Source organism: Mixophyes fleayi, chromosome 4 (assembly GCF_038048845.1).
Source record: "Mixophyes fleayi isolate aMixFle1 chromosome 4, aMixFle1.hap1, whole genome shotgun sequence".
NCBI lineage: Eukaryota > Metazoa > Chordata > Amphibia > Anura > Limnodynastidae > Mixophyes > Mixophyes fleayi.
Genome location: NC_134405.1, coordinates 213,224,540 through 213,252,431, shown reverse-complemented (window position 1 = coordinate 213,252,431; position 27,892 = coordinate 213,224,540). Strand labels below are relative to the sequence as shown.

General features: G+C 39.9%; 2 protein-coding genes across 6 annotated transcripts in view; one reads left to right on the top strand and one right to left on the bottom strand.

The window, feature by feature from the left end:
- The window catches only part of GLT8D2 (glycosyltransferase 8 domain containing 2), a 74,269-nt gene extending 65,198 nt beyond the window's left edge, over positions 1 to 9,071 (top strand). For all 4 annotated transcript variants that reach the window (XM_075209304.1, XM_075209302.1, XM_075209301.1 and 1 more), the window contains one exon: positions 8,541 to 9,071. In XM_075209304.1, the coding sequence (XP_075065405.1) occupies positions 8,541 to 8,707 (167 nt within the window). In that variant the 3' untranslated portion in view covers positions 8,708 to 9,071. The remainder of the gene's footprint in view (positions 1 to 8,540) is intronic.
- A 917-nt stretch (positions 9,072 to 9,988) lies between these two features.
- On the bottom strand, positions 9,989 to 27,120 carry TDG (thymine DNA glycosylase). 2 transcript variants are annotated; one of them, XM_075209300.1, is made up of 10 exons: positions 27,026 to 27,120; positions 24,567 to 24,832; positions 19,277 to 19,503; positions 18,293 to 18,362; positions 16,627 to 16,762; positions 16,460 to 16,542; positions 16,277 to 16,371; positions 14,228 to 14,402; positions 13,487 to 13,615; positions 9,989 to 12,815 (listed from the first exon to the last, which is right to left on the bottom strand). In XM_075209300.1, the coding sequence occupies exons 2-10, from the start codon at positions 24,778 to 24,780 to the stop codon at positions 12,691 to 12,693; spliced, it is 1,254 nt and encodes a 417-aa protein (XP_075065401.1). In that variant the 5' UTR covers positions 24,781 to 24,832; positions 27,026 to 27,120; the 3' UTR covers positions 9,989 to 12,690. The 2 variants fall into 2 exon arrangements, with proteins under 2 accessions (XP_075065401.1, XP_075065400.1); XM_075209299.1 differs by lacking the exon at positions 27,026 to 27,120 and adding an exon at positions 26,401 to 26,557.
- Between the last annotated feature and the right edge of the window lie 772 nt (positions 27,121 to 27,892).

The following is a 27,892-nucleotide window of genomic DNA, read 5'->3' as shown; positions in this document are numbered from 1 at the left end:
CACTGTTTCCACTTGCCAGTTTTATTCCCGTTTTTTGGGAAATTTTATCCTGATCAGGAAATTTCCGTGAAACCCGAGAATTCTACCTTACTTTAATATTTTAAGGTTAACGGTTTAAAAAAAAAACAACAACAAAACAAAACAAAACAAAAAAAATATGGCCACTGCTGAGCTTCCAAGACTTTAGGTGATGTATGGGCAGGGGAGATTTTTCCAAATGTACAGCATGAGAATGATACAAATAGAAGTGGTAATGTGCAGTGTCCACACATTCAGCACAGCAAAACAATTCAGGATTGCATACAAAACAGAAATTAGGCTGTAGTGCTGTATTCAGATAGGGTGTCTAGAACTATAACAATAAAATGTACATAAATGTAATCAAATGTTACATAAAAAAGAATGAGGCATAAAGTAATCTGTACATTAATGTGAACACTACTTTAAATAAATCTGACCACCTAACCAAACTAATATTAATCTTCTCTCACACCCAATTAAAATAAAAACTATTAAAAATAGTGTTATACTTACCCGGCGCTGCACATCAGAAAACAGGTCATTTACTTTCTGTATTTTCTATGACAGACAAACACTACAGCACTAAATACAAAACTGTAAAAATAATACACTAGAGACAAAAGTAATGGTGGCCATTTTGTTGAGTCCAATGTTCATGAAAACATATGCAGATGCTCATGGAAATATATCCTAGGCTGCAGACAACGTGTTATAGTTTGTTTAATATGTCTACTAAATGGGAGGTTCCATGATTAGAGAAAAGAGGATTTATGTACTTACATTAAATCCGTTTCTCTGATTCCGTCTGGGGGACACTGCTTATTATGGGTTGTGGAGGGGAGCACGGGAGTTGGCACCTAGCTATTTAATCTTTAGCACTGCTGACAGACCCCTCCCCTCTACAATCCCCCTGCCTCTTCCTGTTCAGTTAATTAAAAAGCCCAAGGAGAAAAGGCCAGTCAAACAAGAGCACACAGAAGAAAAGCAGAAGGGAGGGATCGCAGTGTCCCCCAGACGGAATCAGAGAAACGGATTTAACGTAAGTACATAAATCCTCTTTTCTTTTTCATCCAGTCTGGGGAACACTGCTTACCATGGGGACGTTCTAAAGCAGCCCCCTAAGGGTGGGACTACTCTGAAAGCCCCACTCGTAGAGCACTACGAGCGAAATTTGCATCCGCGGATGCAAATACATTAAACTGGTAAAATTTTGTAAAGGTGTGGACAGAGTACCAGGTGGCTGCCCTGCAAAGCTGGTGTCAGACGCCGTCCCTGCGCCTCCTCCTCGAGCAGGGACGGACGTCTGTCTTTAGAGCACCCCGTTGCCAAGCAACGAGGACGCGTCTTCCGGCGACGTGGTGCGCAGGCGCGCCCATCGCCATAGCAACGGGACGCGTTTTCAAGTTCCTGTTGGCGGTCAGAACAGCTGACCGCCGATCCTCTGCCCACCAATGAGGAGGCATCACTTCCTATTTAAAGTCTGCTCTGACACCATTAGGGTGCCAGCGCAACTGGTTTATCTAGTCTCCAGCGTTCCAGTATAGTTCTATCTTGTTTCCTGTGTTTGACCCGGCTTCCTGACCTCGCTTTCGGATTCTCCCTTGGTTCCATCCTGATATTCTGGTTTGACCTCGGCCTGCTGACCATTCTCTGTCTCCTGATTCGGTACCTCATCTGCCCGGTTGGTTCCTGACTCTGCCTGTTTGACTACGTGTTTCTCTATATCTCGCAAGTAGCTACCTGGGAGGGCCGCGACCTGCACGTCGTTGCCGCTAAGTCCAAACTTCCTTGCGGGGGTCCCTGGTGAACACCAGCGGCGTGTTAGACTCCGCGCCTCCTGGTGTAGTAGTGCCAATACTTGCAGGTACTAAGGTCACGTCTGTGACAGCTGGTCTGCAGAAGCCCCATTTCTCGCTGCCCACGACGCCCCTACCGAGCTGGTGGAATGGGCCGTAAGTCTCTCTGGCACAGGACGGTTAGCCTTTATGTAAGCTTGCTTAATGGTTGCCGTAATCCATCTTGCAATGGACTGTTTTGAGGCTGGCCAGTCTCTCTTATTAGCATCATAAAGAACAAAGAGAATCTGTACGTCTAATCTGAGAAGTTCTTTTGACATAAATGCGGAGAGCCCTAACCACATCTAACTTTTCCATAGACTGTTGATCCGAATGGGAAGTAGATGAAAAGACCGGAACTACAATTTCCTGGTTTAGATGGAAAGCCGAAACTACTTTTGGAACAAAGGAAGGGAGGGTTCTTAACACCGCTCTGTCCTCGTGGAAAACCAGATATGGTTCCCGGCAAGACAGAGCTCCTAATTCTGAAACCCTACGTGCAGATGCAATAGCTAAAAGAAAGACGACCTTCCAGGTAAGACACCTAAAATCTGCCGTAGGTAATGGCTCAAAAGGAGGCCCTTTAAGCATATCCAGTACCAGGTTAAGATTCCATGGTGCTGTAGGCGGAACGTAAGGAGGCTGAATATGTAAGACTCCCTGAAGAAAAGTCCTGATGTCTGGCAAGTCTGCTAACTTCAGGTGAAAGAAAACTGAATGCGCTGAAACCTGAACTCTTAATGAACCTAAACGGAGCCCTGCTTCCAGCCCATCCTGAAGAAAGGCCAATAAGCAAGAGAGACGAAAAGAAGACGTGGGACAGGACTTACTTTCGCACCATCTGATATATGCTCGCCAAATACGATGATAGATGCGAGCCGAAACCGGGTTTCGAGCTCGCAGCATAGTGTCCACTACACTGGGGGGAAAACCCCTAGCTCTCCAGAGGCTGGCTTCAAACAGCCATGCCGTTAAACTGAGCTGAGGTAAATTCTGGTGACGAAAGGGGCCTTGTAGAAGAATGTCGTCTCGTGACGGAAGACGATATCCTTGTCCTACCGCAATGGAGATTATGTCCGCGTACCACACTCGACGCGGCCATGAGGGAGCCATTAGAATCACCGGCCGGCCGCCTTGTCTCACTCGTCTGAGTACTCGAGGAAGCATGGGAAATGGGGGAAACAGATATCCCAACCTGAATTCCCATGACATGGATATCACATCCACCGCTACCGCTAAGGGGTCTCTTGCCCTTGCGCAATACCTGTGGACTTTTTTGTTGTGTCTGGAGGCCATGAGATCTATATCCGGAAGACCCCACTTCTGAACTAGAGACTGAAATACTTCCGGGTGGAGGGACCACTCCCCAGGCATCATCGCATTGCGACTAAGGTAATCGGCCTCCCAATTTTTTATTCCTGGAATGAACACCGCCGAGATTGCTGGAACATACTGTTCTGCCCAAAGGAATATCTGAGCTGCCACTCGCATTGCAGCTGCACTCCTGGTTCCTCCCTGTCTGTTGACATATGCCACAGCCGTGGCATTGTCGGACTGAACTCTGACTGAGTGGCCCTGAAGAAGAGTCTGGGCCCCCCGGAGAGCTAAAAGGATTGCCTTCAATTCTAACGTGTTGATTGATAAGGCTGATTCCTGAACTGACCAGAGGCCCTGGAGCCTGAGGTGCAGGACTACCACCCCCCAACACCTCAGGCTGGTGTCTGTTGTGGCTATGATCCATGACCATGGAGCAAAGGACATGCCCACCTCCATGTGATCCTGATTCAGCCACCACTGAAGTGATTCTCTCGCCCACTAAGACAGCGAGATCCTTTGGAGATCCAAGCGTAGGTGGGATCCTGACCATTTTGTCAACAGATCCCACTGGAAGCACCGAGAATGAGCCCGACCGAAGGGGATGGTCTCGAAGGAAGCCACCATCTTTCCCAGCAGCCGCATGCACAAGTGAATTGAGGGGCTGGGAGAAGACAAGACCTGAGATGTTATACTCCGAATTGAACTGATCTTCTCGGCAGGCAGGAACACCTTTTGCTGACTGTTGTCCATAATGAGCCCTAGGAAAACCATGCGTTGACACGGAACCACCTGGGATTTCTTTAAGTTTATCAGCCACCCATGGCTCTCGAGAACCGCCAAGGTGAGGGATAAGTGCTGACGTAAGCAAATCTCTGAGGAGGATTTGATTAGCAGATCGTCCAAATAAGGCACGACCTGAACTCCCCTTAAGTGAAGACACACTGCCATTACGGACATGATCTTCGTGAAGACTCTCGGAGCTGTGGAGAGGCCGAAGGGAAGGGCCCGAAACTGATAGTGGGAGGACCCCACTGTGAATCTTAGGAGGGACTGATGGTCGCTCCAAATGGGAACGTGGAGGTATGCGTTTTTTAGTTCTATGGAAGCCATAAACTGATCCTTCTCTAAGCCGTTTATTACCGACCTCAGGGATTCCATCCGAAATCTGTCCACCTGTAAGTGCACATTGAGGTTCTTTAGGTTTAAGATGGGCCGAAAGGACCCGTCCGGCTTCCTGACCAGAAACAGATTTGAATTAAATCCCTGTCCCTTCTGGTCGTCTGGGACCCTGCAGATGACTCTTTGCGAAAGAAGAGAGGCGACACAGGCCTGTATTGCCTGTCTTCTTGTTGGATCTCAGGGTAGCGGGGTTATGAAGAAACGATGTGGTACCGGACCCAGCAGGTCTATCATGTACCCCCTTGATATAATGCCCCGAATCCAAGGGTCTTGGGAGGACGCTGCCCACTGTTCCTGAAACAAAGACAGACGTCCCCCCACTGGCGCCACCTCCGGCAGAATAGAGTGGTCGTCAGGACGCAGGCTTCTCCTGGGTCTTGGAGGCCTGGCGCCTAGCTGCAAACGAGGATCTACCCCTGGCAGAGGAGCCTCGCGCATTTGGTTGTCTACCTCTAAATGACTGTCCCCTAGGCAAGGAGTTCCCCCTAAAAGGCTGACGAAAGGAGCTGACCCGAGGGGTCCGGGCCCTATTAGAGAATACCGGCAAGGAAGTGCTTTTGCCCCCTGTTGCCTGGGAGATCATAGTATCCAATTCCGGGCCGAACAAACCTGCTGCTGAAAAAGGAATGGTTTCAACTGACTTTTTTGATTCCGAATCTCCTTCCCAGGATTTCAGCCATAACGTTCTTCTTGCTGAAATAGATGCAGCCTGAATAGAGGAGGACACAGACGCTGAGTTCTGGGCCGCCTGATATAGGTACCCCGATGCCTCTTTCAAATGTAAAGCCAGGAGAAGTAAATCAGAGTCTTGTAAGGCCTTTGCCAGTTGGTCTGCCCATGCTTCCATGGCTCTAGCAACCCAAGCTGAAGCAAATGTGGGCCTAAAGGAAGAACCCGCTGTCACAAATATAGATTTCAGCTGGGATTCCACTCTGCGATCAGTGGCATCCTGCAGAGTTGCTGAACCTGGGACTGGTAGTAAAGTGTGTCTGGTCAAATGGGCTACTAGAATATCTACTTTAGGAATACTCTCCCAGCGAGCCACGTCTTCCTCCTGCAATGGATACAGGGAAGAGAATCTCCTGGGAACAGAGAATCTTCTATCAGGCTGTTTCCAGGCTCCCTCTGCAATCTCTCTACAGAAGGGGGAAAACGGATAGCCTTCCTCTTGGCCTTCTTAAACAGACTTCTGTCTCTAGGAGTACGATCCTCTGGTTCTGGGAGGTCCAACGCCTGTCTAACCGCTAAAACCAAAATCATCTATAAATTGGCTTTTAGTGTTCTCTTCCTGTTCCAAAGGTTGAACCTGGTCAGGATCAGAATTTATTTCCCCCTCCTCCTCTGAAAACCCCTCTGAGTCTGAAAGGACCAAAAGGGGATTAGCAGAACTAGGCCGCTTTTTTTTAGCAGGCGGGATGTTTGGGGATTCAAGTAACTGGTTTAGCTTGTCCAAACCCTTTATAAATGCTGTGGACGATGCAGGTTCTGTAGGAAAAGGGGCCTGTAAGCAATGAGGAAGGTCCTGGTAAAGACGTTCCAATAGAACCTGTGGAAGCAGGGAGGTCTAATGAACTAGCATTATTAGCCACCGAGGCTGCCACACTAGATAACAACTGATTGGATTGTGAAACCATCTGTGCTAAAGAGGAAACCGACCGTATCAGGGAGGCCACCCAGGCCGGCTCCTCCATCATTGGGGCTGGAATATGCTGGGTTTGCGCAGGGGGAACCCCTGCTTCGCAGACAGAGCAGAGCGCCAACGGGTCCTTCTGCCCACATGGTAATTTTACATTACATCTTGAACATGTAAAATACTTTGCTATTGGGCCCTTTCCTTTATCTGTCATTTTTATATAAAAGGAAGGCACACCAAACACACAGCCTTAAATAGTTAATTTAGCTGAGAGAGACAGAGAGAACTGAGAGAGAACAGTGGGGGAAAAAAACAAAACAAGTAATCAACTAATCTGACATAAAAGTTGTACTTGTAATTTGTTAAACAACAAAATAATATATTGGCAAGTAGGAGAACTATAACATAACCCCTACTAGCCCACTTTGCAGTCCGCAAATACAGTAATGTGTGTTTAAATAAATCAGATACTTAACCAACAGGCCAAACAGGGGAGAAATGGCAAATTAAAGTATACCAAATCCAAAAATGGCGCAATAATGATACAATCAGAAAGCAGCTTGTAGCAAATTCAAAGAAGGTAACACCGAACCATACCAATAACAGAACAAGCAAATAACACAGAACTTGCTGACATGCGCCAACACCATAAATCAGAGAGAGGGAGTTGACTTTACACTAATTCACCCAAAAATAAATCCTATCGAATAACACAAAAAGTCTTTCTAGAAGTCTTCAGATCGGTGTCCTGGGTGTGGAGGATGTTTCAGTTCTTCTACAATGATGAAAGTCAGTTCACCCGTAGTTCATATAGCGGCATAAAAATAGAAAACAAAAAGAAGCAGCACATAGTGCGATCTGTAGGCCAATCACATAAAGGAATAGACACCCTTCACAACTAGATAGTGCATCGATAGTAATAAGATCAGGCACCACGTGAAATCGATAATCTTCTTAACCCCTTAGGGTATGTACTTACTAGACACAAAACGATAAAACAGCATGTAGATATCATAGAGTGGAATCGTCTTATAGATCGCACTATGTGCTGCTTCTTTTTGTTTTCTATTTTTATGCCGCTATATGAACTACGGGTGAACTGACTTTCATCATTGTAGAAGAACTGAAACATCCTCCACACCCAGGACACCTATCTGAAGACTTCTAGAAAGACTTTTTGTGTTATTCGATAGGATTTATTTTTGGGTGAATTAGTGTAAAGTCAACTCCCTCTCTCTGATTTATGGTGTTGGCGCATGTCAGCAAGTTCTGTGTTATTTGCTTGTTCAAACAGGGGAGAAGTCCAACAGCAGTGTCCTGGTGCCTGCTCCCTCTGATCTGTGTCCTTTTCTCCTTGGCGCCAGAAGATCGGGCTAGTCCACTTTTCTCTGGAGGGCAGGGGAGCTCTATGTCTTAGCTTCCCCCCTCTTAATGCTGTCTCTCTGTAGATCTTTAGAGGCCACCTTATAAAAATAAAAAGGTGGTATATTTTGCAGAGTAGTGGAGACCTCAATTGAGGTCTCCTCAGCAGATTTGCACCCAGATGCCCCCTCCTATACATGAGGGGGGATCTTGGTATGGCCCCTTTCTGATTTCTGTCCTCCACGGAAATCCAAGATGGCCGCCGGAATTTTGTTTCTTCCGATAACCGGCACTCCATGCCCACAGTGGCAGCGCTGGTTTTCGGGGAGGCCCCAAGAGTGACAGCGGTCCGGAGAGACCGCCTGTCACTTTGTATTCAGGCATCCTATTTACTCTGCCAGTGAGAGCCTCAGGCTCTCATCTGACAGAGCAGTGCCTGCGCTGCTGTTCTGTGGAGTGTGTTCTCTATAATAGAACACACTCCCAGGTCTGCCACCAAAAAAGAAGTTCCTATCAAAAAGGAATTAAATAAAATAAAATAAAGTAAAATAAAGTGAAAAAACACTAACAGTACTAAAATACTGCCCAACTCCATGGGCACCTAAAAAAAACTGAACAGGAAGAGGCAGGTGGATTGTAGAGGGGAGGGGTCTGTCAGCAGTGCTAAACTTAACTAGCTAGGTGCCAACTCCCGTGCTCCCCTCCACAACCCATGGTAAGCAATGTCCCCCAGACTGGATGAGAGAGAGAGAGAGAGGTGTTTCTGAGTAACAGGACCCCCCTCCCCCAAGTATGCCATCATTATCTTTTACTACAATGTAAATAATTACTGAATCATGTTATTAGGTGCATTTTTCCATTTGAAATGTTCCGCTTCATACATATTAATTTATAAAGCCCAAACAATGAAAATGGAGAGTGAAAATGATTTTTATATACAGAGGAAGCAGAATGAGAGTTGCCATGATCTGAAGATCTTACAACAGTGCGGCTGTAGAACTCATGGAAGTAAAGTTTACCGGTTCAAAGTGAAGAAATGTAACTAGATTTTAATGACCCTATGTAATGGGTCTTATAAACTGTGTTATAGTCAATGTATTCTTATTTTTGTATTTGGTTATTAAAACAGAAATGTGTACAAATAGCAACCATTTCATACAGAATTATATGTATTCCATTTTTTTTTACTGAAGGATGGAGTCCAGAGGATGAGCTCTCTCAGAACATCCTTCAGGATGCCAAGCTGCTTCATTGGAATGGACGGTATAAACCCTGGCAGTTCCCCAGCTCACACTCCAAAGTATGGGAGAAATGGTTTATACCCGACCCCACAGGAAAGTTTCAGATCCACCGCCTCTGAGCTACAGCAAATCTATCCATGTGTATTTACAGATAAGCAGTACTGTATCACATCACAATGTCATTTTCTTTTTCTTCAATTGTTCTTTTTGCAAAGATTCATATTTTTTTTTTTCTTGGTAGCATTGTACACATATAATGGGACGTAGTAACTTCAGTGACTGAAACCATGGGCCCCAATCTTGCTTCATTTTCTGTCTGATCATCCACTAAGACATATGCAATCTGGACCACTTTTGAGTTTACATTTTTTACAGTAGACGTTATTATACTTGTGAAAGGGGGTTTTGTACGGTGAAAAAAATGAGCCTTGTCCCCACCCCTTCTTTGTATGATCTGGAAATAAAAACTTAACCTATGGAGAACTTGTCCCAGAATGAGAATCTAGTGTTTATGCTAAAAGGTATAGGAAAATACTGCTAATGACAATTGTAAAAATATCAGTTGCTGTTCCTATGCAGTGTAGTATGGGTAGGGGCTAGGGTGATTAATCTGAAGCCTGTAAAGTAACAATGCCATCACCCCAGTGTAATTGTTAAGGTTGTACACGGCTACCAAACCAAAACGGCAATATAAGGAAAATCTTCTCAGTAACAGATGAGTCCAAGCATTAGTACTTCTCTCCAAGATTTTTATGTGAAAGTTATACACAGGCATCCAATCTGCTGCTGCATATTTACCCTCCGAAATAGCAGCTCTGGGTCTGCAGTCATTGTTTTAGTACATAACGTCAGCCAGAAATTGATTCTTTTTTTGTCAAGTGAAAATAGTGAGCCTACCAAGGGTGGTCCCCCCCCTTGACCACAGCCATGTTTTACTGAATCTACTGACTAGTGAATATCCTTCCGCAGATGCCACTTTAAAAGACAGATTTAGCAATGACAGGTATACACTTTAATAAAGACACCCAAAACTACAAATATGGAACAGCAGGTAAGCAGGAACTTGGTTTTTATATTAGGCCCGTACTCTTTGTCTTTAAGTAGTAGCCTGGCACAATATAATACTTGTGCAGACTGCGACAACTCTATGACAGCCAACCACTGTGTTGATGAAGTAAATAGATAAAGGTTTTATTTTTTAATCATATTTTGTATTTTAATGTGTACATGTGCTGGACAGGTGACTACATTTTACAAAGACCTTGCCAATTGGTAAAATATTTATCACTGAAATATACAGAGTGTAGCTTCCTTGAACATATCAGAGGACATCCATGTAAACAGTGTATACGACACAGCAGTATTTCAGCACACGCAGCATTTCCAAATCATAGAGCAGCTTTAATCAAGACGTTTATTGAATTGTGACTTAAAGGCTGGACCAAGATTATAAAAATGAAGACAAATGTAAATGTGATTACCACTCTAGGGGGCATATTCAATTGACGGCGGGATCGACGAAAATCCCGCGCTCCAAAAATATTACGGTTAATACGGTAATCCTGCGCGTAAAAACCGTTAATACGGTCATTTACTCGCTGGATTTCAGCTGAAATCCAGCGAGATATTACTGTATTAACGGTAATATTTTTGGAGCGCGGGATTTTCGGCGATCCCGCCGTCAATTGAATATGCCCCTAGGAATATGATTGCTATGACCATGACAATCTAACTTGGGAAAAAATACATTTGAATTTAAAACAGGAACAAAATACTACCTGTGTGTACATAAGTATAATTTATTAATCTAGAAGCATCCTGACAGATATGTATACTTGTGTTAAACAGTTGAACAAAACATTGGAGAATTCACTATAGTGTTATGGCAGTTATACCGCAAGGAACTGAAACAAAATCTTTGTTACACAGAGCTGCTTACAGACAAGGAGACACCAGTCACCACTCTCTCCTCTCCCTGGCACAGGCAGCTGTCTGACTAGTAGACTGAGTGGTCCCAATATCTGCTATAGGGTAAAAACATTTCTCAATAATAACAATTTATGATGCATAAAGCATAGACTAGAGGAAAAATACCACCCAATGATCAAATTATTATGAAAAGGTCATGTAAGCATTAAAATCTACCAGATCCTTGTGTAATGCTAGTCATATATTATTTTCAAAAACGAGTAGCAATTCAGAATAAACACCCCTTTACGCTTCATGCACAATGTATTACATACTACTGACTTAATATGTACATGTAGGTTGTGATCTATTGTCAACATTTCTACATATATATTGTAGAGCATAGTCACTTTATTCAGATGAAAGAAAAACAATGATCTACAGTCTTCAAAATACAACATCAGCTCATAAATGTTGCAATCTTTCATATTTAAGATTTCATTTGACAAGTAAAAATAAAATAGAGGCTTTACATAGATTAGCTGAACTGGTTTTATCTTCAATGTGCTGGTTATTGTCGTTAGCAATGTGTCGTACAGTATTTTAACCAGACAGTTGATAAAGATGCAATAAAAAAAAAAAAAAAATTATTCAAATGCCAAAAACTTACAACATGGGACACTGCTGTCCTCTAGCGGATCTGGATGTTAATACACAATATTAAGAGATCTTGCAGCGTTATGCTATTTCTTCACTACTCTGCAGAATAACATTTACCACCAATTGTAAATTTGCATATCTCAAAATTTATATAGTCTACAAATCGGTTAATTCATTCAGCCGTTTGCCGAATGTTTGTTGTGATAAGACCGGGAACGTTTAAGGGCAAATTCCACCCGCGAAACATGGGACATTTCCCAGCCAAACACAGAAGAGAAATATTCTGTGGAATAGTTTTTGAAACTGCTGCTCATCTCTACACAATATGTATCAAGTTCAGCTATAGCACCATCAAATCATTACATTACAATGTGGAATGTCCAATATTTGACATTATCACATGGAAATTTGTATTCATACACTTTGAATAAATATTTGCCATTAAAATCAAAATGTGCAGTACTTTAGAATGGATATTTGGTGCTCACTCCTTGTGAACTTAAAAATATCCTTTATGTAAACTATTTTAATACAACAGAAGTACAGCTGAAAGGCTGACTTGTATAAAATCAGTTCCATATTTTCACATATAAAGCAAGTTGTGACCCTCACAAGAGTCAGTTACACAATAAACCCAACCTGCTAATGGAAACAAAATATGCGATCCAAGATTGCCTCAGGGGTCTAGTCCCTTCCATCTTTTCTAAAGTACAAGGATACCATTCACACTGCGCTCAATCACATACAAAAAAATAAATAAAAAGTTTTGAGACTGGATTTTAAAAACAAGAAAAGACATTGCTTTTAAATTATGTAGATACTTCAAGTACACGAAACACAATGTAGAGTATTAAATAAAAATGTACGTAAGGCTTCATATATCTTACTGCAGCCATTGAGTTATTTCCACCATTTCATAAGTAGGAGATCAACGTGTAGCTGAAGTGGCTTTAAACTACAAGACATAATACAGTACACAAACCTTTCCCTGCAGAAGTCAACACTACTACAAAAGAACAACAGTCAGGTCCTGGTGGGTAGACCACATGCATGATATAAAGTCTTTCATGACCAGATTAGAGTAAGAAACCACATAATTATCCATTTTGTTAAAAGGAAACCACATGATGCCCAACGTTTACACCACTACCTTTAAAATATACCCATACAAAGGCTAAAAGGTAGTTGTAACAGGTAAGTTATTTCCCCAAAAATAAAAACAGCAAAATGTGCAGGACATGCAGTTTGTGAACAACCGCATTAAACAGCAAATGTTAAATATAAAAACGGATGTACCAAAAACATTTACTTCAGTTAATGTTCTTCTAAAAAGTTCAAATATAGAATTCAAAACTACCTACTTTTAAGGTAATAGCTACTACTAATGCTTACATAATAAAAATAAAAGGTCAAATTTTAACAAAAACAAAAGAAAAACAAAAAAGAAAAGGCTTCAGTTAAGCAACTGAGGTTCAGTTCCTTTGACTGCAATAAAACTGCAGTGTGCTTGCATAGCTTGGAAAGCAGGTAAGTCTCAAGCACTGCTGCCTTCTTCCTGCTGATCCTCACAGTGGTTGAATGTAGACATCTGCTCAGCAAAAGGCTGAGACATCCACTGTCCATTCTGAACTGGGCCAGCAAACTCCGAGTTACAAGGTGCTATAGAAAAAAAAAAAAAAAAAAAAACGCACACAAAAGTTGAAACAAATCTACTGCCACACAGAATTCAACACAATACGCACTAGATTAAACTAAAACACAAAAAGGTCCTTAAAACACTGTTAAGGCTCAGGTGCACAGGCTTTGAAAACACCACTAGTTTAAAGCGTATACAAAATAACAGTGTTAGAAGCACATTCTCAAAGCTCCCCTGCAGCATAGTGTACTATGCTCTTAATGATCTCCGTTATACTGTGACAAGTGTCAATGTTTCTGAAGGCAAGGTTGTAACTGACAGGAAGCAAAGTCAACACTTGTTGGGCCTATACACACACAATTCCTGACAATATCTATAAAGTGCAATTGGTTTAAAGAATGCATTTTAAACACATAATATCTGAGTGCGAGGCCCAATACATATTTTTTAGCATAATGTACAGATTTACTTTTAGATATTCTTTTTAATTGATAATGGCTATATAGCTATAGGGAACATTGTTCCACATAATAGATTTGGATATATTCACTAAATGTTACTAATCAATATAATCTGAAATCTGTTGAGCTGGTGGGTTATTATATTTTCCTATTGAAATAGAAAACACTGAAGTATGAATTTTGGTGTGAAAGAAGAATCAAGAAAAGCAAAGTAATCTCACTGTATGACTCACCTGCAGTGTCGGGCAGGTTACACAATTCACCTTCTCCATTAGGTGTCTGTTCATTGAAATTCCCAAAGGCAGCAGCATCATATCCAGGATCATACTTCTCCTCCTTTACTGCTTGTTTCTTTGCATCCGCTGTACAACAGAGGAAAATGTTCCAGATCATCAGCACCAAATGATTCATTCAGTAAAGAACAACTAGCTACAAAACCTCCATTTCTTCTACACAGATGATGCCTGGACAGTTAACAGATTCATGGCTGTACAATGGCTTTCATTGATTTAAACTAATGTATAGTGAGAGGTCGATCTGGGGGTCAATACGAATGATGAATTGCAAATCCAGTATGCCAGCCAATTAACTGGAAGACAAATCAGTCAACCTCAACACTTTCTGGTGTGTGGGACAATATAATATAACAGTGGAGTCGAAATAATGATGAAATATTTAGTGTTAAATGATGTACCAAGCACAGAAAGTAAATGAGTAGTTTACAGTGTTCTATGGAACCTGAGGTGGTCATTGTCAGCCAGGTATATACGGCTCCATGCTGTATGTAGCACACTGCTGCCATAACTAAACTAACTGAATAGACGGCGATCAGGAAAAGGGCATAGACAATTCAACTCCACCCCGCTTTCTGTGCTGTAAAGCTAAACAAATCCTGCATAGGTTACAAGCTCTTATTACAGCAAAGGGAAATAAAAATGCAGCTGCCATGATATTATTAACCAGAGGTACCCTACCTTGCGCCAACTGCAAGTCGAATGAGTACTGCACCTCCTGGACTTCCCTGGCACTTTCTACATTACCCTTCATTTGGTCTCTCAAGTCCTTTAACTTAATGTAGTGATGTACCTTGTCCTGAGCTCGGGGAAACTGTGCGCACCTGGCACTAGATGAAGGCATGACGTAACACAGCTGTTTCCAAACAAATGAAATAAAAAGGTCATATACAAATAATTACGCTTCATATTCAAAAACGGATCAGTGTACTCCCGGACTAGGACTGGGGCGTACTGACAGACAAAGTACAACAAGGGAACATTGAGGGGCAGGGGTTGAGCAAAGTGCATGCCTAATTTTTATATTTCCCCTAAAACTCCTCCTTTTACCATTGTGCATGCACTGTGCCCAGCAGTTACTGTATGCATAATGTGCATGAAAGTACCCTCACAAACTGAAATTGTCAAAAACATGTGGGCATTGTTTTACACAACTACTGAAATAGGAATCTCTCTATGCAGATTCCCAAGTCAGTGTCAGTAGTACAATGCAGGTACTCACCAGACCCTGCTCTCTTGGCACACGGATATCTGAGGAAAGTGGTAGTCATAACCACATAAGGAAAGCGGCCCTGGCACCGATAGTTTGATAGCTCCAGCCATTTACCAGAGTGTCAGCTGGGCCAGGACAATACTAACTACGTATTTAAGTCACATACTGCGCTGCATCTAGGGAGGTTACGTCACACAGTGCAAACAGACCGTCTCCCACAGACTAACAAATTGCTGTTTCATTCCCTAAACTCTCCAATGTATTAAAACATGTTTACTTGAAATTCTTGAGCTATTTTACACTACTGACTAAAATCACTAGTTTCCGAATCATTTGAAAAGGCAATGCGGAAAGCACATAGAAATGAAATGGAAACACTCAGCCAATTACTCTATGTGCTCTCATTTCTCTCTCTTTATTTGGAGAGTTTGAAAAGTGGGATATATGGAATAATATGAGAAACTTTATCAAAATATGCCATCGATACTACCAGAGAACGGCACAGTAACCGGATCCAGCACAGGACTTTTAAGTATTGACTAATAGGGCGAACAATTACTGCTGCATGTCCCACTTTGTATATGTCCCTATAGTGCTATTTACTTGCTGTCTTGCCTTTCCTATGTCAGAACAGCACTCTTTGTTCAGAATAATTTTTTAAATTGCACACCATTCTGTAATCTGGAGTGTAAGCTATGGCAGACTTTACCTCTCACCTGTTGCCATACCACTACAAATACTATACAATCCAAAGAAAATAATCACAGAGAATGAACACTGTTCTCAGTACAGTCAGCACAGTAACATCAAGTCTGGTGTGGGAGCCCCAAGTCACCAAACTTGTAGAATGCACATATTTATCACTGTGTGAACATATGCCTCAAAGCTTCAAAACACCTTCATTATGTTTTTTTCACCTACTATATTATTTATCTGTAGCTGCAAACCAAAAACAATGCCACGCATACAATTATCCAGAAGATGTGGCACTACTTTGTGTCGGAGCTGGTCAGCGACAAGGGGCCCATTAAGGATCTTAACTTGACAAACTTCTTATTTCAGTCTCCTGGACAAAACCATGTTACAATGCAAGAGGTGCAAATTAGTATTTTGTTTTGCACATAAGTTAAATACTGACTGTTTTTTCATGCAGCACACAAATATCAACTTTAAATTTCAAATATCAAGTATTTGTGTGCTACATGAAAAAACAGGTAGTATTCAACTTATGTGCAAAACAGAATACTAATTTGCACCCCTTGTATTGTAACATGGTTTTGTCCAGGAGACTGAAATAAGAAGTTTCTCAAGTTAAGATCCTTAATGAATCAGGCCCAAGGTCCTTAAATGGCCACAAAAATATATAGCAATAACACTCACACCTGCATACTCCGACAACTGAATGCTTCTCCTCCATGGAGGACAACAATGTAAGCATTTTATTATGCGACACTGCCATCTTTTAAAGCAATTTTGTTTACAATAAAAGGCATTTGCCCGTAATGCCATATACTGACTGTTTCCGTGTCTGGAATTCGGTGTGGCTGCATTCCAAATTCAAAGTTTTTAACTTTGACTCCAAAGACTTCTTTGCTAAAAATTTCATATATACCTGCAAGGAAGCAAGAATAATGTGTCAGGTTTTCAACTCTAAATAGCGGCAATATGTAAATATTTAGGAGTGACGGTGCTCATCTCACATTTTCCATTAAAAACCGCAATTCGTGGTTTATATTTTTGCAGTTTTTGTAAAAGTATTCTTCCTCCTTCTCGAAACTCCTTGCTAGAAAGAGAGGACAGAGAAACATTACAATACAATATATTGAGGGAGATTCCAATAGCACAGAGATACTGTTTTCCAGCTCACCTAGAGAGGTCCTTGCTCCCTGGTGTAGTCCTCTCCACCATGTTGGTGAACCCAATGCCATAGTTTTCTGGAAGAGCATGGTCATCTAAGTGGTTGAGCTGCTTGTCACTTAGTCCTGATAGGAACAGACATTTCCCTGGGAAGGAGATCTATCATTACTACTTTCTCTCAGCAACAGTAATCCAAATGCTTTTTCTACATTAAATACATGGTTCCGATCTCAAAACATTGAATCTCCTCCCCAACTTCCCAAATAGATAAATACTGTGTGTACTCACTGGATGAAGTGAATAATTTATACTCCACATACTTAAATGCGGACCAATAATATCGGTGTTATGCAGCCAAGTTTTCAGACAAAATCACATTTCTATATGGATTCGTTAACTAGATTAGGCAATATAACATTTTCCAGATTTTTGTTAACTGGTACAATGCCACCAGTGTCACAGGGAAGCAATATCTACAAACCTCTCAGAATATAAGATTTATTTTCATATTCCAAAATATACTAACACATAATAGTTCATATAATTTAAAAGACAAATGTATACAGCAAAAGTGGTTACATTCTAACAATCCAGCATACCGAGATCATTAGGGCAATGGCATTTACTTAGCCTATTGATACCCTGTGTATAATGGTTTCAGCTTTTCTTCTACAGGTACAAGGAATAGTACCGTTAAGAGTTTAATCAGACTTCCTTGCATAAGAATAGTATTTTAGCAGTGTTAGTTTTGCAGCACTTGCTATTTTAACACTAAAGACAGGTTTACAAAATACATTACAATTTAGCCATGCATCACTGCTAGGCACGAGCCATTATAAATTAAATATCTGAGAAGTTTATAAAAACAAAAATTATCTTGTTACAACTAAACATATTTGAAATAAGTCTGCGTTCATTTTCCACTGTGCTGACCACACCGCTTTTTATCTCTTACAGAAGAGCACAGAAGAGAAACAGACAGTATGGTATTGACCACCTTAGACAAAAAAGCACATCGTAAAATTTCAATGTGGGGTCAAATATAATTACATTTTCGGTGGAAACCTTTTCAGGACTGTGTCAACATTACAAATCCCTTTTAGTGTTGGATAAACTTATATTCTAAATTTAGTGGCCATGTGGTACCAACATACAAACGTAAATAGAAATGTCAAGGAACCCCAGCCTCAAAAGCCTTTGGCCCAATTGCGTCTAGCACAGAGGTATGCATACACATTTTTATTTATATATCTATCTATATATAGACAGACACACACCACTTCATTACACAAACAAAAAAGCATAAAAAAAAAATAGGTTTAGAACAATTGTATGGCATAAAAGACAAATTGTTATTAGACTATAAACAGATACATCACATACCATTTTAAGTAAAAGGCTTAAGAAAGGCTACCTCAACAACTGGATTGCCCCATATTATAGTCTCCAGATATTCAGAAATGTAACTAGTGTCACAGGGGAATGATACCAATTCTGCAAACCTTTCGGAATGCAATTTTTATTTTCCTATTCAAAGACACACTGAAGAAGTCTATGACAAGACAGAACAGTTCATATAAACAAAAGAAAAATAGTGAGTGGTGTCAAATATATGATAATTTTGCAGAATGGCAACAATAACACTCTTCAGACACTTTATACATGCACTTGCTTACAGAAGTGGTTTCCAGGGCCAGGGTAGTGATGTCCTTTGTAAGCTGCCATAAGGCCTGGATTGATTCCAATCTGAAAAATTTGCAGAGAGCCAACAAAATTAGTCTGCACCATATATTACTGCCCAGAAGAAGCAATAGGTAAAGCGTACATCGGTGGAATGATGTCTGCTCTGCGACCTGACCCAAGTGTCTGACTGGCAGCTGCTAATGTTGTAAAACACAGCTCACTGATGACAAAAAGTAACATGACACTTAGCACTTACTGAAAGAGTTCATTTGGTCATAATTGCCTTTCACAGGTTATATGTGAGCAACAACAAGAAGGCAGAATAGTTAAATAGTATTACATTCTATATAGTGAAGATCTAGTACAACCATAGAGAATGACACTAAGGTATAGATTAAAGCCATTATATTTCGGTCAATACAATCCCAGATAAAGAATTATTACAAGGATACATTTTGAGCTGAGAATGCCAAGGACTCATTAAATGAGCTTTACAAGCTCGATAGTATCATGGCAATTTTAGCAATGGATTGTGAAATAATCCTATGCATTTGAGAGATCAATGATTCATTGATAGTGAAACTAAATTATATACATGCTTATAATATAGGTGGTTTTGTGAACAATATATTGACTTGAAGCAGGATGTATAAGTAATCACTGCTAGTTATAAATATGTGAACTTTCACTCCGATTTACTAAACAATCAATGAAAATGTTAGGATTAAACATTTACAGAATGCACAGGAGAGCTGCTATATATTGCATTTAAATAATTCAATAACAAATAATTAGCTGTTATTGGCAGAAACACCCATCATTATTAGGATAGTTATCCTCTAGCACACAAGGGTCAAGGAAAATAATAATAATATAGTTCAGGAGAGCTTACTTAAATATAACCTTTATATCTCAAGTGTAAAACTGGCCTGTACCATATGTAAGCCACAGCATGCTACAGGCGATTATTTACTTACAATCACTATGTCCAAGTTAAACGTCAGAATATCTGGCAAAGTTTTAGTCATGAGCTCAGCTTCAGATACACCATTAAATCTGTCCACTTTTCTTTTCACTTTGAAAGTGTCTGTGATCTTCTCTTGCTTTCCTGATTTGGGGGTCTTTGCGCTCTTCGCAGCTGGTTTCTTTGGTTTCGGTTCAGCTGGAGCTTTGCCCCTCTTCCTTTTTCCCTTTGTAGGCTCTTCTGAACAAGATACAAAATCAAGATATATAATGTACAAACACTAGCAGTTATACAAGTAAATGACAACCATCAGCTCACAGAACTTTCATTTTATTTGCATTGGAAGGGAAACCCTTTCATTTAAAGGAGCACTCAGCCTGAAATATAAGTTCCAATAGAAAGAGAGAAATTAATAACATCCACATATATTGCTATGCAGCTAACTTATCAGCCATTTCACAGTAAAACAGACATGTTGGAGACCATTTTATAATATTGGAGGCAACAGAAAGTGGATGTGACCAGTCATCAAAACACCTCCATATTTTAGAACAATAACACTACCACTATGTTTGGTAGCAAAACCTTGAGGTAAGAGTGGTGGCATTTTGCTTCATAGAACCAGAAGTTAATGTATCAACATTTTAAAAGGAATTCACCTCTACTTTCTGCTTCCTTCGCTTTTCTTTTTTTTTTTTTTTAAATACTGTTTATTTGTAACATCACATAAAGAAATAGAAATCAGACCAGAAACTGTTAGAAATAAACAGATAAAAGGACATATATAATCTGTGTCTATTACTATTAAAAAGACAGGAAGCCTGCTGTGCATAGAAAAATACAATATTTCAGTTCTGATAAGCTCCTGAAAGCTTTATACATACCTGTAAAGATCAGAAGCTTTTATAGAAGGCAACTTGTAACATACATGTAGCCCCTATTTAAGATTTTAGTAAAGCAACTACAGGCAGCTGATGTATAACAGGTCAAAGTGACACCAAGGGGTAAATGTATTAAGCTCGGGGTTCTTCAACAACTGCGAGTTCGACGTCTTCAGCGCTTAAATTTAAAGCGGCGCTGCCTTGTAAAGGGAAGTTTCCCTTTACAAGGCAGCGCCGCTTTAAATTTAAGCGCTGAAGACGCCGAACTCGCGGGTGTTGAAGAACCCCGAGCTTAATACATTTACCCCCAAATATGTATAAATTGTAGTTAGTATTTAGCTATGCTCTAACTATTTGCTAAGGACAGAGCTAAAAGGTTGTAGACCGCACTGGGAGAACCCTTACAGAGATATTGTGAATTAAAGATAGGTATAACCCATTAAATACACCTCTGAATTTTGGTGCACCCTCACATATTGTAACATTTCAAACTAGAACAAGAAGCAGAAGAGAGTATGTATAGAGGGGCACTCTAGGGGTTATATTGGTAATATGAGCAATCAAAACGAAAAAAAATTTCTTTATTAATTAAAAGGAGCATAACTTTTATTGATATACATTAAAAATACTAAGTATCCCATTTAATATCCGGGATTCATGATAATACACAAAATTAGCGAAAATATTAAAAGATGTAAGTGACTGATAGTAACCAAAAATGAAAATACTGTTAAGAAGCAGTATTAACTGCTAAACTGTGTGGCTGTCTAACATATCTAGTATGGGTAAAATACCCTTAATATTTTAGTCAACATAACTGTTATCTAGACCTATCAGTGGCATAATAGAAAATGCCTAGGGGGAAAATTGAGTGTTAATACAATTATAACCTTATTAAGAATATGTGTCAATATTAGCACACTGTAATGTAAATGTATACTCTAAATGGAGTTGAATAAGCTATTCATATAGCACAAATGAGTATAGTGTGATGTGTTACATGGAGGCTATATTAGAGGGATTATAAAATCCTAAATAACACCTTTATAATAGTGGGTGATTAATATACCATGAACGTGGTTTGAAGAGTCAGCGAAACCCACTATAGAATGCTATACTTTGTAGAATTGAAACTAATTGTTATATTGGCAACTGGATTCCCTGTAGAGGACCCTATTATACAGCCTCTGTGGATAGTACTGCTATATGTATGGAGAGATTGCCTGTCTAGCACGGGATTCCCTATAAAAGCCCTATAATATAGCCTCTATAGGTGGTTCTGCTTGATGTAATAAGAACTGATAGTGTAACACAGAGTTCCCTGTGAGGGATTCAATTATGCAGCTTTTATGACCCGCATATTGTGTGCATAGACAATCTAAAGCTTGGTAAGGAATATGTAATATTTGTATATAATATTTTGATTGCTCATATTACCAATATAACCCCTAGAGTGCCCCTCTATACATACTCTCTTCTGCTTCTTGTCATAGCTAAATACTGCCTGATTTACTAGCTGGTGATATTTACTTACTAAACTAATAACTTCCCCCACTATCATTTATTTGCCTGTTTATACATGTCCATTAAAAGGTATTCATCATAAAAACTAATTTAGATCTCTCATTGCCACCTGCAGCTTCACAGAGCATGTGTTGCTCTCATGGTATGTAACCATCCCCTACACCAAACACAAGCAAGTGCTCTAATTCCTCAGGCTGACCCTCATGTATAAACCAGTTTAGGAAGAAGATAGATTTCTTGTGATTGCTGGAGGGTATCCCAATAATGTAGTGAGAGAGATGTATTGAGTAGAGTGTGCGCCATGAATGACCAGGGGGTAATGAACAGAGCATGGTTGAAGCTCTGATCTAAACCTGACGCAATAGGTGGTTTTATGGAGCATCATTCAATGGCGTTGTGCACATACAGAGCCTGAGAAGAGGGCTGGGCAGGGATTCCTGAAAATGTGAGGAAAAATGGTTTACGTAATATAAATGTGTATGTGCACACAAAATGCGACGGTGCTAAAAGGCACCACTCAAATGCAGTTATTGGTCCCCAACAGTACAATTGACAATTTTCCTTATCCTCCTTTAATGACTAAAGCTGGGTACACAATACAGAATTTTCCACCAACTTTTTATGCCGATCGATTTTACATGCGATCGATGGTCCGATCGCTCGGTCCATGGACTGCATACACACTAGCCTTGTTTTAGACGATAAAGGGAAGAGCAGCTGTCCCGTTAGCGACTTTTTACAGCCATGTTGTCGTGAGCAATGACTAATTTCGTACTCACTGTTGTGGATCGGTCGGAAGTTTATACACACTACACAACGGAAACGAGATTGGAACGAAAATATTAAACAGTACGACCAACCAAATGAGGAGACAATCGTCCATTTGGGCAGACTTTCGACCATCCTGTCACACACACACTGACCCGACTTTTGAACGAGAGGCCGTATGTTGACTGATTGAGCCGATTATTGGACGAAAAACGTGTAGTGTGTACCTAGCTTTACATTCTCCTAAAAACTTTTTCAAGACAAATTTGCTTTTATTACACGTCAAAAACAATGACAAATATAGCATGTTTACAACCAATAGTCTAAACTGTGATTGAGGTGCCAATTTAATCTATTGTGCTCCGCGTCCCATGATCAGGTGAATAGCAGATTGATCTACTTATTTCTTCTATGTAATATTTCTACAAATGTATTAACTAGTTTTTTTATTTTCAGGTTATGCCATGTACTTTTTGGGTAATATCACTACTATATATTGATCACTACATTTTCTCTATTGCAGTGATTATATATTTATCTGTACTTACACATTTATTTGGTACAAAGGAGTTTTTTTTTGGTATATTATATAGAGACAAGGGCAGTATACAATTACACCATTTAGTATTGCAAACTTTTCTTTGTTCCCCATGTTGAACATGATTCTGATAAAGAGAGAAAATGTTTATTACCTAAGGTTGTATGATTTTTATATTAAAATATATTCATTTTATTACAAATCACATTTCACAGAATCTCTAAGTGAAAGAGGGATAACACAACCTCTGCAGATCTCAAACGTAATCATCTGCACATTTTTATACACAGTTGGAATTTCCTGAGTTTAAAAGATTGATAAAAAATAACGAAAAAGAAAAACCAAAACAAAGTGTGGCATGTGAAAAAGTTGTGACATCCTTCCAGTTGATTCGTTAACCAATTTATTTTGTAAAGCCTCAAAATTTGATTGATTGTTAGGCCTTAAATTAAGCCAGGTGCAGGGATTTCCAGCGTTAAATAAAGAGTTTGACCTTTCTAACCTCTCATGGTGTTTGCCTATTCAACAAATAAGTGCTGGCTGAGGACTTCAAAAAAATAATTAAGACTGACCTTTACAAAGCAGGGGAGGCTATAAAAAGATATCTAAATTCTTGTAGTTTGGACTTTCCTCTGTTAGAATCATTATTAAGAAATGTCAAGGGGGGAACTGTTTAAGTCAAGGCATGATCTGATAGAAGCAGAAAAACCTCCTGACAGAACTACCTGTAAACTGATCAGATGTGCAAAGTAGACGACACATGTAACTGCAGAAACAATATAATAATAAAAAAAAAAATGTAAAAAATAAAATAAAAAATCAAGCACTATATATAATGCCTATTTGAAGTAACAATCTCTGGTTACCTAGGGGCTTACAAACACCCCCAGGAAGGTTTAGTGAATATTGGAGTGGTCCACAGTACACATTGCTTACACAAAAGTGATCTGCACAGAAGAGTCGTCAATAGGAAACCTCTCCTATGACCTCATGACAGAAGTATGAAATGTTACAAAGCAATGTTTAGAAGAGCCAAAAACTTTTTGACATAAAGTGATGTGACTGAAAATTAAAGCTACATTTGGAGAAAAACATGTGATACATGAAGAAAAGAACACTTTCCCAACCACAAAGCATAAGGATGGTGGATCTATTATGCTTCGTGGCAGCCAGTGGCAGAATGAATTCAACTAAATATTGCCAAATCCCAGGGTCAGTTCTGCAAGTAAAAGTGAGAAAACAATTCCAAAAGCAAGAACAGAAATACTGTTATAGCTGATTACAAGAAACATTTTGAAGCAGTGTTCTCTGCCAAAGAAGTTATTAAATATTGACTGACAGGGTGCTGAAACTATTGTTAATAACAAATTCCATAGTCTATTATTTTATTGTCAGTTACAATTTGCAACTAAATAATAATGGTGCTTTTAAACGTGTAGAAATATATAATATTTATGTTTATATTAACATCTTCACAGTTTGTTCAGTAAAACATACAATTGTGCATTTTGTTTTATTTTAGGAGGCCATACTTTCCCCCCAACATATACATATTTAAATGACATTTTTGTTTTTACATATTCAGAATTTACCTTGCACAGGTTCCTGAGCAACGTATGGAACCTCAGTTGAAGTTTGCATATTAATAGGTTCGTGGGCTGGCACACCAGTCAAAGTGTGGAGAACCTGAGGCTCATTGGCTGGCATGCCAGAAAAAGCCTGCAGCTCATGGGTTGGGACTCCTGTAAGGGTGTGCAGAGTCCTCTGCTCATTTCCCAGTTCCATGCTTGAAGGAGCATTCATCATTTGGTGGAACGGGTAAGCATAAAATGCCTGGGCTTGTTGGAAGTTGTAATAACTGAAACAAAAAATATATACACTTATAAATACAGATTCTAGAAAGAGGAGATTTAATGATGTGTGCAAAAGGAAGACATGCCAGCAAGATATAGCAAAACTCCTGGCTTTAAGTATGCTAACTGAACATTTTCCTTGCCTCCTTGTGATACAAGCCCATTTCCTCCCAAGTATAGTTTGTGGACATGTCAAATAAATAAATTGCCTACAGTAGTGGCTTTCAAACTTGTCCCTGGGGCATGTTATCCAGCCCTTCCAACAGAATCAATTAAAATTGCACTTATGTAATGTAAAGACTAATAGTCACTATTTTATGTTCCTGACAATAGATCAAAATCATGCACTGTTGGGGTGTGCCAGAAAACAGGGTTAAGAAACAATGGCTTACACATAAAATAGACTGAATCCAATCAGAATGTGTGTGTTATAAAGGTTCAGTGAGAAATATAAATAGAATATTTTGAACAGTGACTGCTATTCCTGCAGAGTGTGACTTGGCAAACTGATTGTTTGAAAATATATAATTTAATAACTACATAAATCGTGTCTATCATTTACAAACAAGTTATGATCCAAGCATCTTTCAGACATGGGAATGATTTGTTCACTCAATAAAATGACATCTACAAATCTATAGTTTGCATGTTCACTGTAAGATCCATTTAATGGGAAATGCACTGCATTACAATCTAATACAATTTACATTTAATGTTATACAAGTATCATACAAGAATTTCTACAATACCATTGTTAACAGTTGTTTAATACAGCAGAAATAAGAATGGTGGTACTTGGGTTTGATGTACATAGACTAATGTTATTACATATTAAGTTATTTCTAACAAGATTGTAATGAGCTTGTTTACAGTAATTTGTTTTGTATCTACATTCTGTTTTACCACCTCTGATTTAAAACATTTCCATTAAACTCAATTACTTTGCAAATGTAAACTAGTGTTATATAACACAATTGAGTTATTGAGCTCCTAGCCCAAGTGCTTTGTTTTGCTAATTGAGTGCTCCCTCTGTATACCAACCACCTTGTTATCATACTATCCTAATTTATATTTTCTTGTTGTAAATCTATTCATTCTACAGCTCTTGTTAGAATGCCAGTTTTGCCATACTATGGGTGTAAACCCCCCTATAATAAATAAGGCGGATAAAAAGGACAGCAATTTCCTTAAAAAGTAGTAAGAGGCATGACATTAACATATTTACAATGAGCAGCACAATGACAAGCTGGAGTAGTCATATTGAATCTTAACTCCAGTGCAGTCTCCAGTTATTACTAACCAACACTATTTCTTCGGACACAACACTTTAACCATATACGACGGTCATGGTGAGATTGTAGTGCATACTGTGTTATGTTCTGCTGACAAGACCAAGACATGAGGACATTAATATGATGTTACGTCCCCAGTCCTTCCCTCCATTTTACACAATGGCCGGACCTGGCTCCTCGGCGCATGCGCACTGACCTCCCTCAGTGGAAACACAGGGCCGCTGCTGAATTCCCCGTTAGGGGAGCCAGGACGAAGGGCCCCGGGTACCCTGCAAGCTCACCTGCTAAGGTCCTGGGCCTCCATGACTGTGTTATGTGCAGAGGAGAACCTAAACCCTCCGAACTGACACACCGAGACTTCCGTACACAAATGCAACGGGACCAGAGCGCTCTCCCCAGTCACTAGCCGTACAACAGGGGCTCACACGTTCAGCCCAGGCCAACCAACCAGCAGCTGCTTGGGAGACACGTGATTACATTCAGGGGGAAGGGGAAGTTAACTACATGTGTGCCGGTGAGCACACTAGTGCAGAGAGGGGGATGGGATACGTGGACTTCATTTCTCAATACAGGCTGAAGAGTTACAATGTACTGCGGCTGTCGTATGGTAGAAACATAATTACAGAGAGTGCCTAGTACATGCCCAGGCTACTGTATAACATTCACACCATGTGCTGCAAAGTATAGCTTCTGTTTTGAGTCAAAGTAGAACTTTGCGTTCGGTTGCTAATGTCTCCATACAGACAGGCAGCTTACAGGTTGCAAGCAGAGTGTCCTATAAACCACCCGAATACATGACATGACACAACTGTCGGATCTTAGGACAGTCGTAGATATTCTTTATCTGATAGCTGAGAAACAGCATTAAAGTGCAAGAGGATAGATGAAACAAATGGTGACACTCACAATCACAGCAGCTGTCTGGTGGCCTTGAAGTAGGTGCTCAGGTGCAGATTGTACGCATGTCAGCACCTGGCAAGTTTCACTGTGAGTCAGAGAAGGTGTTCATTGTGGGTGGCTGACAACTTCCACTTATTTGTTCTAACATGCTCTGAAAGACTACATTACACAAATAATGGATACATTGTTAACATTTTTGAACATCAGTTATTTTGTTCAGCCTTGGCTATGGCAACTGGAAAATAAATTAATTAAAACAAAATCTTACTGTGAATGTCACAAATCGGTTGACTTCTTACCCTGCCAGGTCCAGGGCTGTAACTAGGGCTGTGCGACAGGGGCGACCGCCCAGGACGTAACGCTGAAGGGAGGCGCAATTTAGGAATATTTTAGGTTAAACTGGTTAAAATTGAGGGCTAGGGGGACAGCGTTTGTCTTTCTCGCCCCAGGCGCTAGAAATCTAAGTTACGGCTCTGACCAGGTCATAAATGTATTGGAAACGAATGCAAACCTTTGAGGGCTAACACCTTTTCCTGGAGGATCTGTACCCAACCCTGAATCTCTTGATAAAGTATTCAGATTTTAGATCACATACATCAAGTATATTCAGTTAATAGATGACCAAACTAAATTATAGTTGTTAAAAATCACTAGTGAGCAACCATATGACCATATTTTATACAGGTCACAGAAGTCTGATGTGACCTCTAATATTCTTGGTATAAGGGCTACATTATTCTTTCAAATAAACATATGACTGATTTACTGGCTTAATATATTTATCACACAAGTAATACTTTATTGGGAAATCATTTATGTGTACAACATGAGCAAAATGTGAGTTGTTTTTTTTTAAATTAGAGGTGTATTTTC

Coding starts and splice junctions, on each gene's coding strand:
- TDG (XM_075209299.1), bottom strand. CDS start 26,423: ATGGAGGCCCAGGACCTTAGCAG. Junction 24,833..26,400: donor GAGGCCCAGGACCTTAGCAG/GTGAGCTTGCAG, acceptor TTTTTGTTTCAG/TTATTACAACTTCCAACAAG. Junction 16,543..16,626: donor GGGAGCAAGGACCTCTCTAG/GTGAGCTGGAAA, acceptor CTCTCTTTCTAG/CAAGGAGTTTCGAGAAGGAG.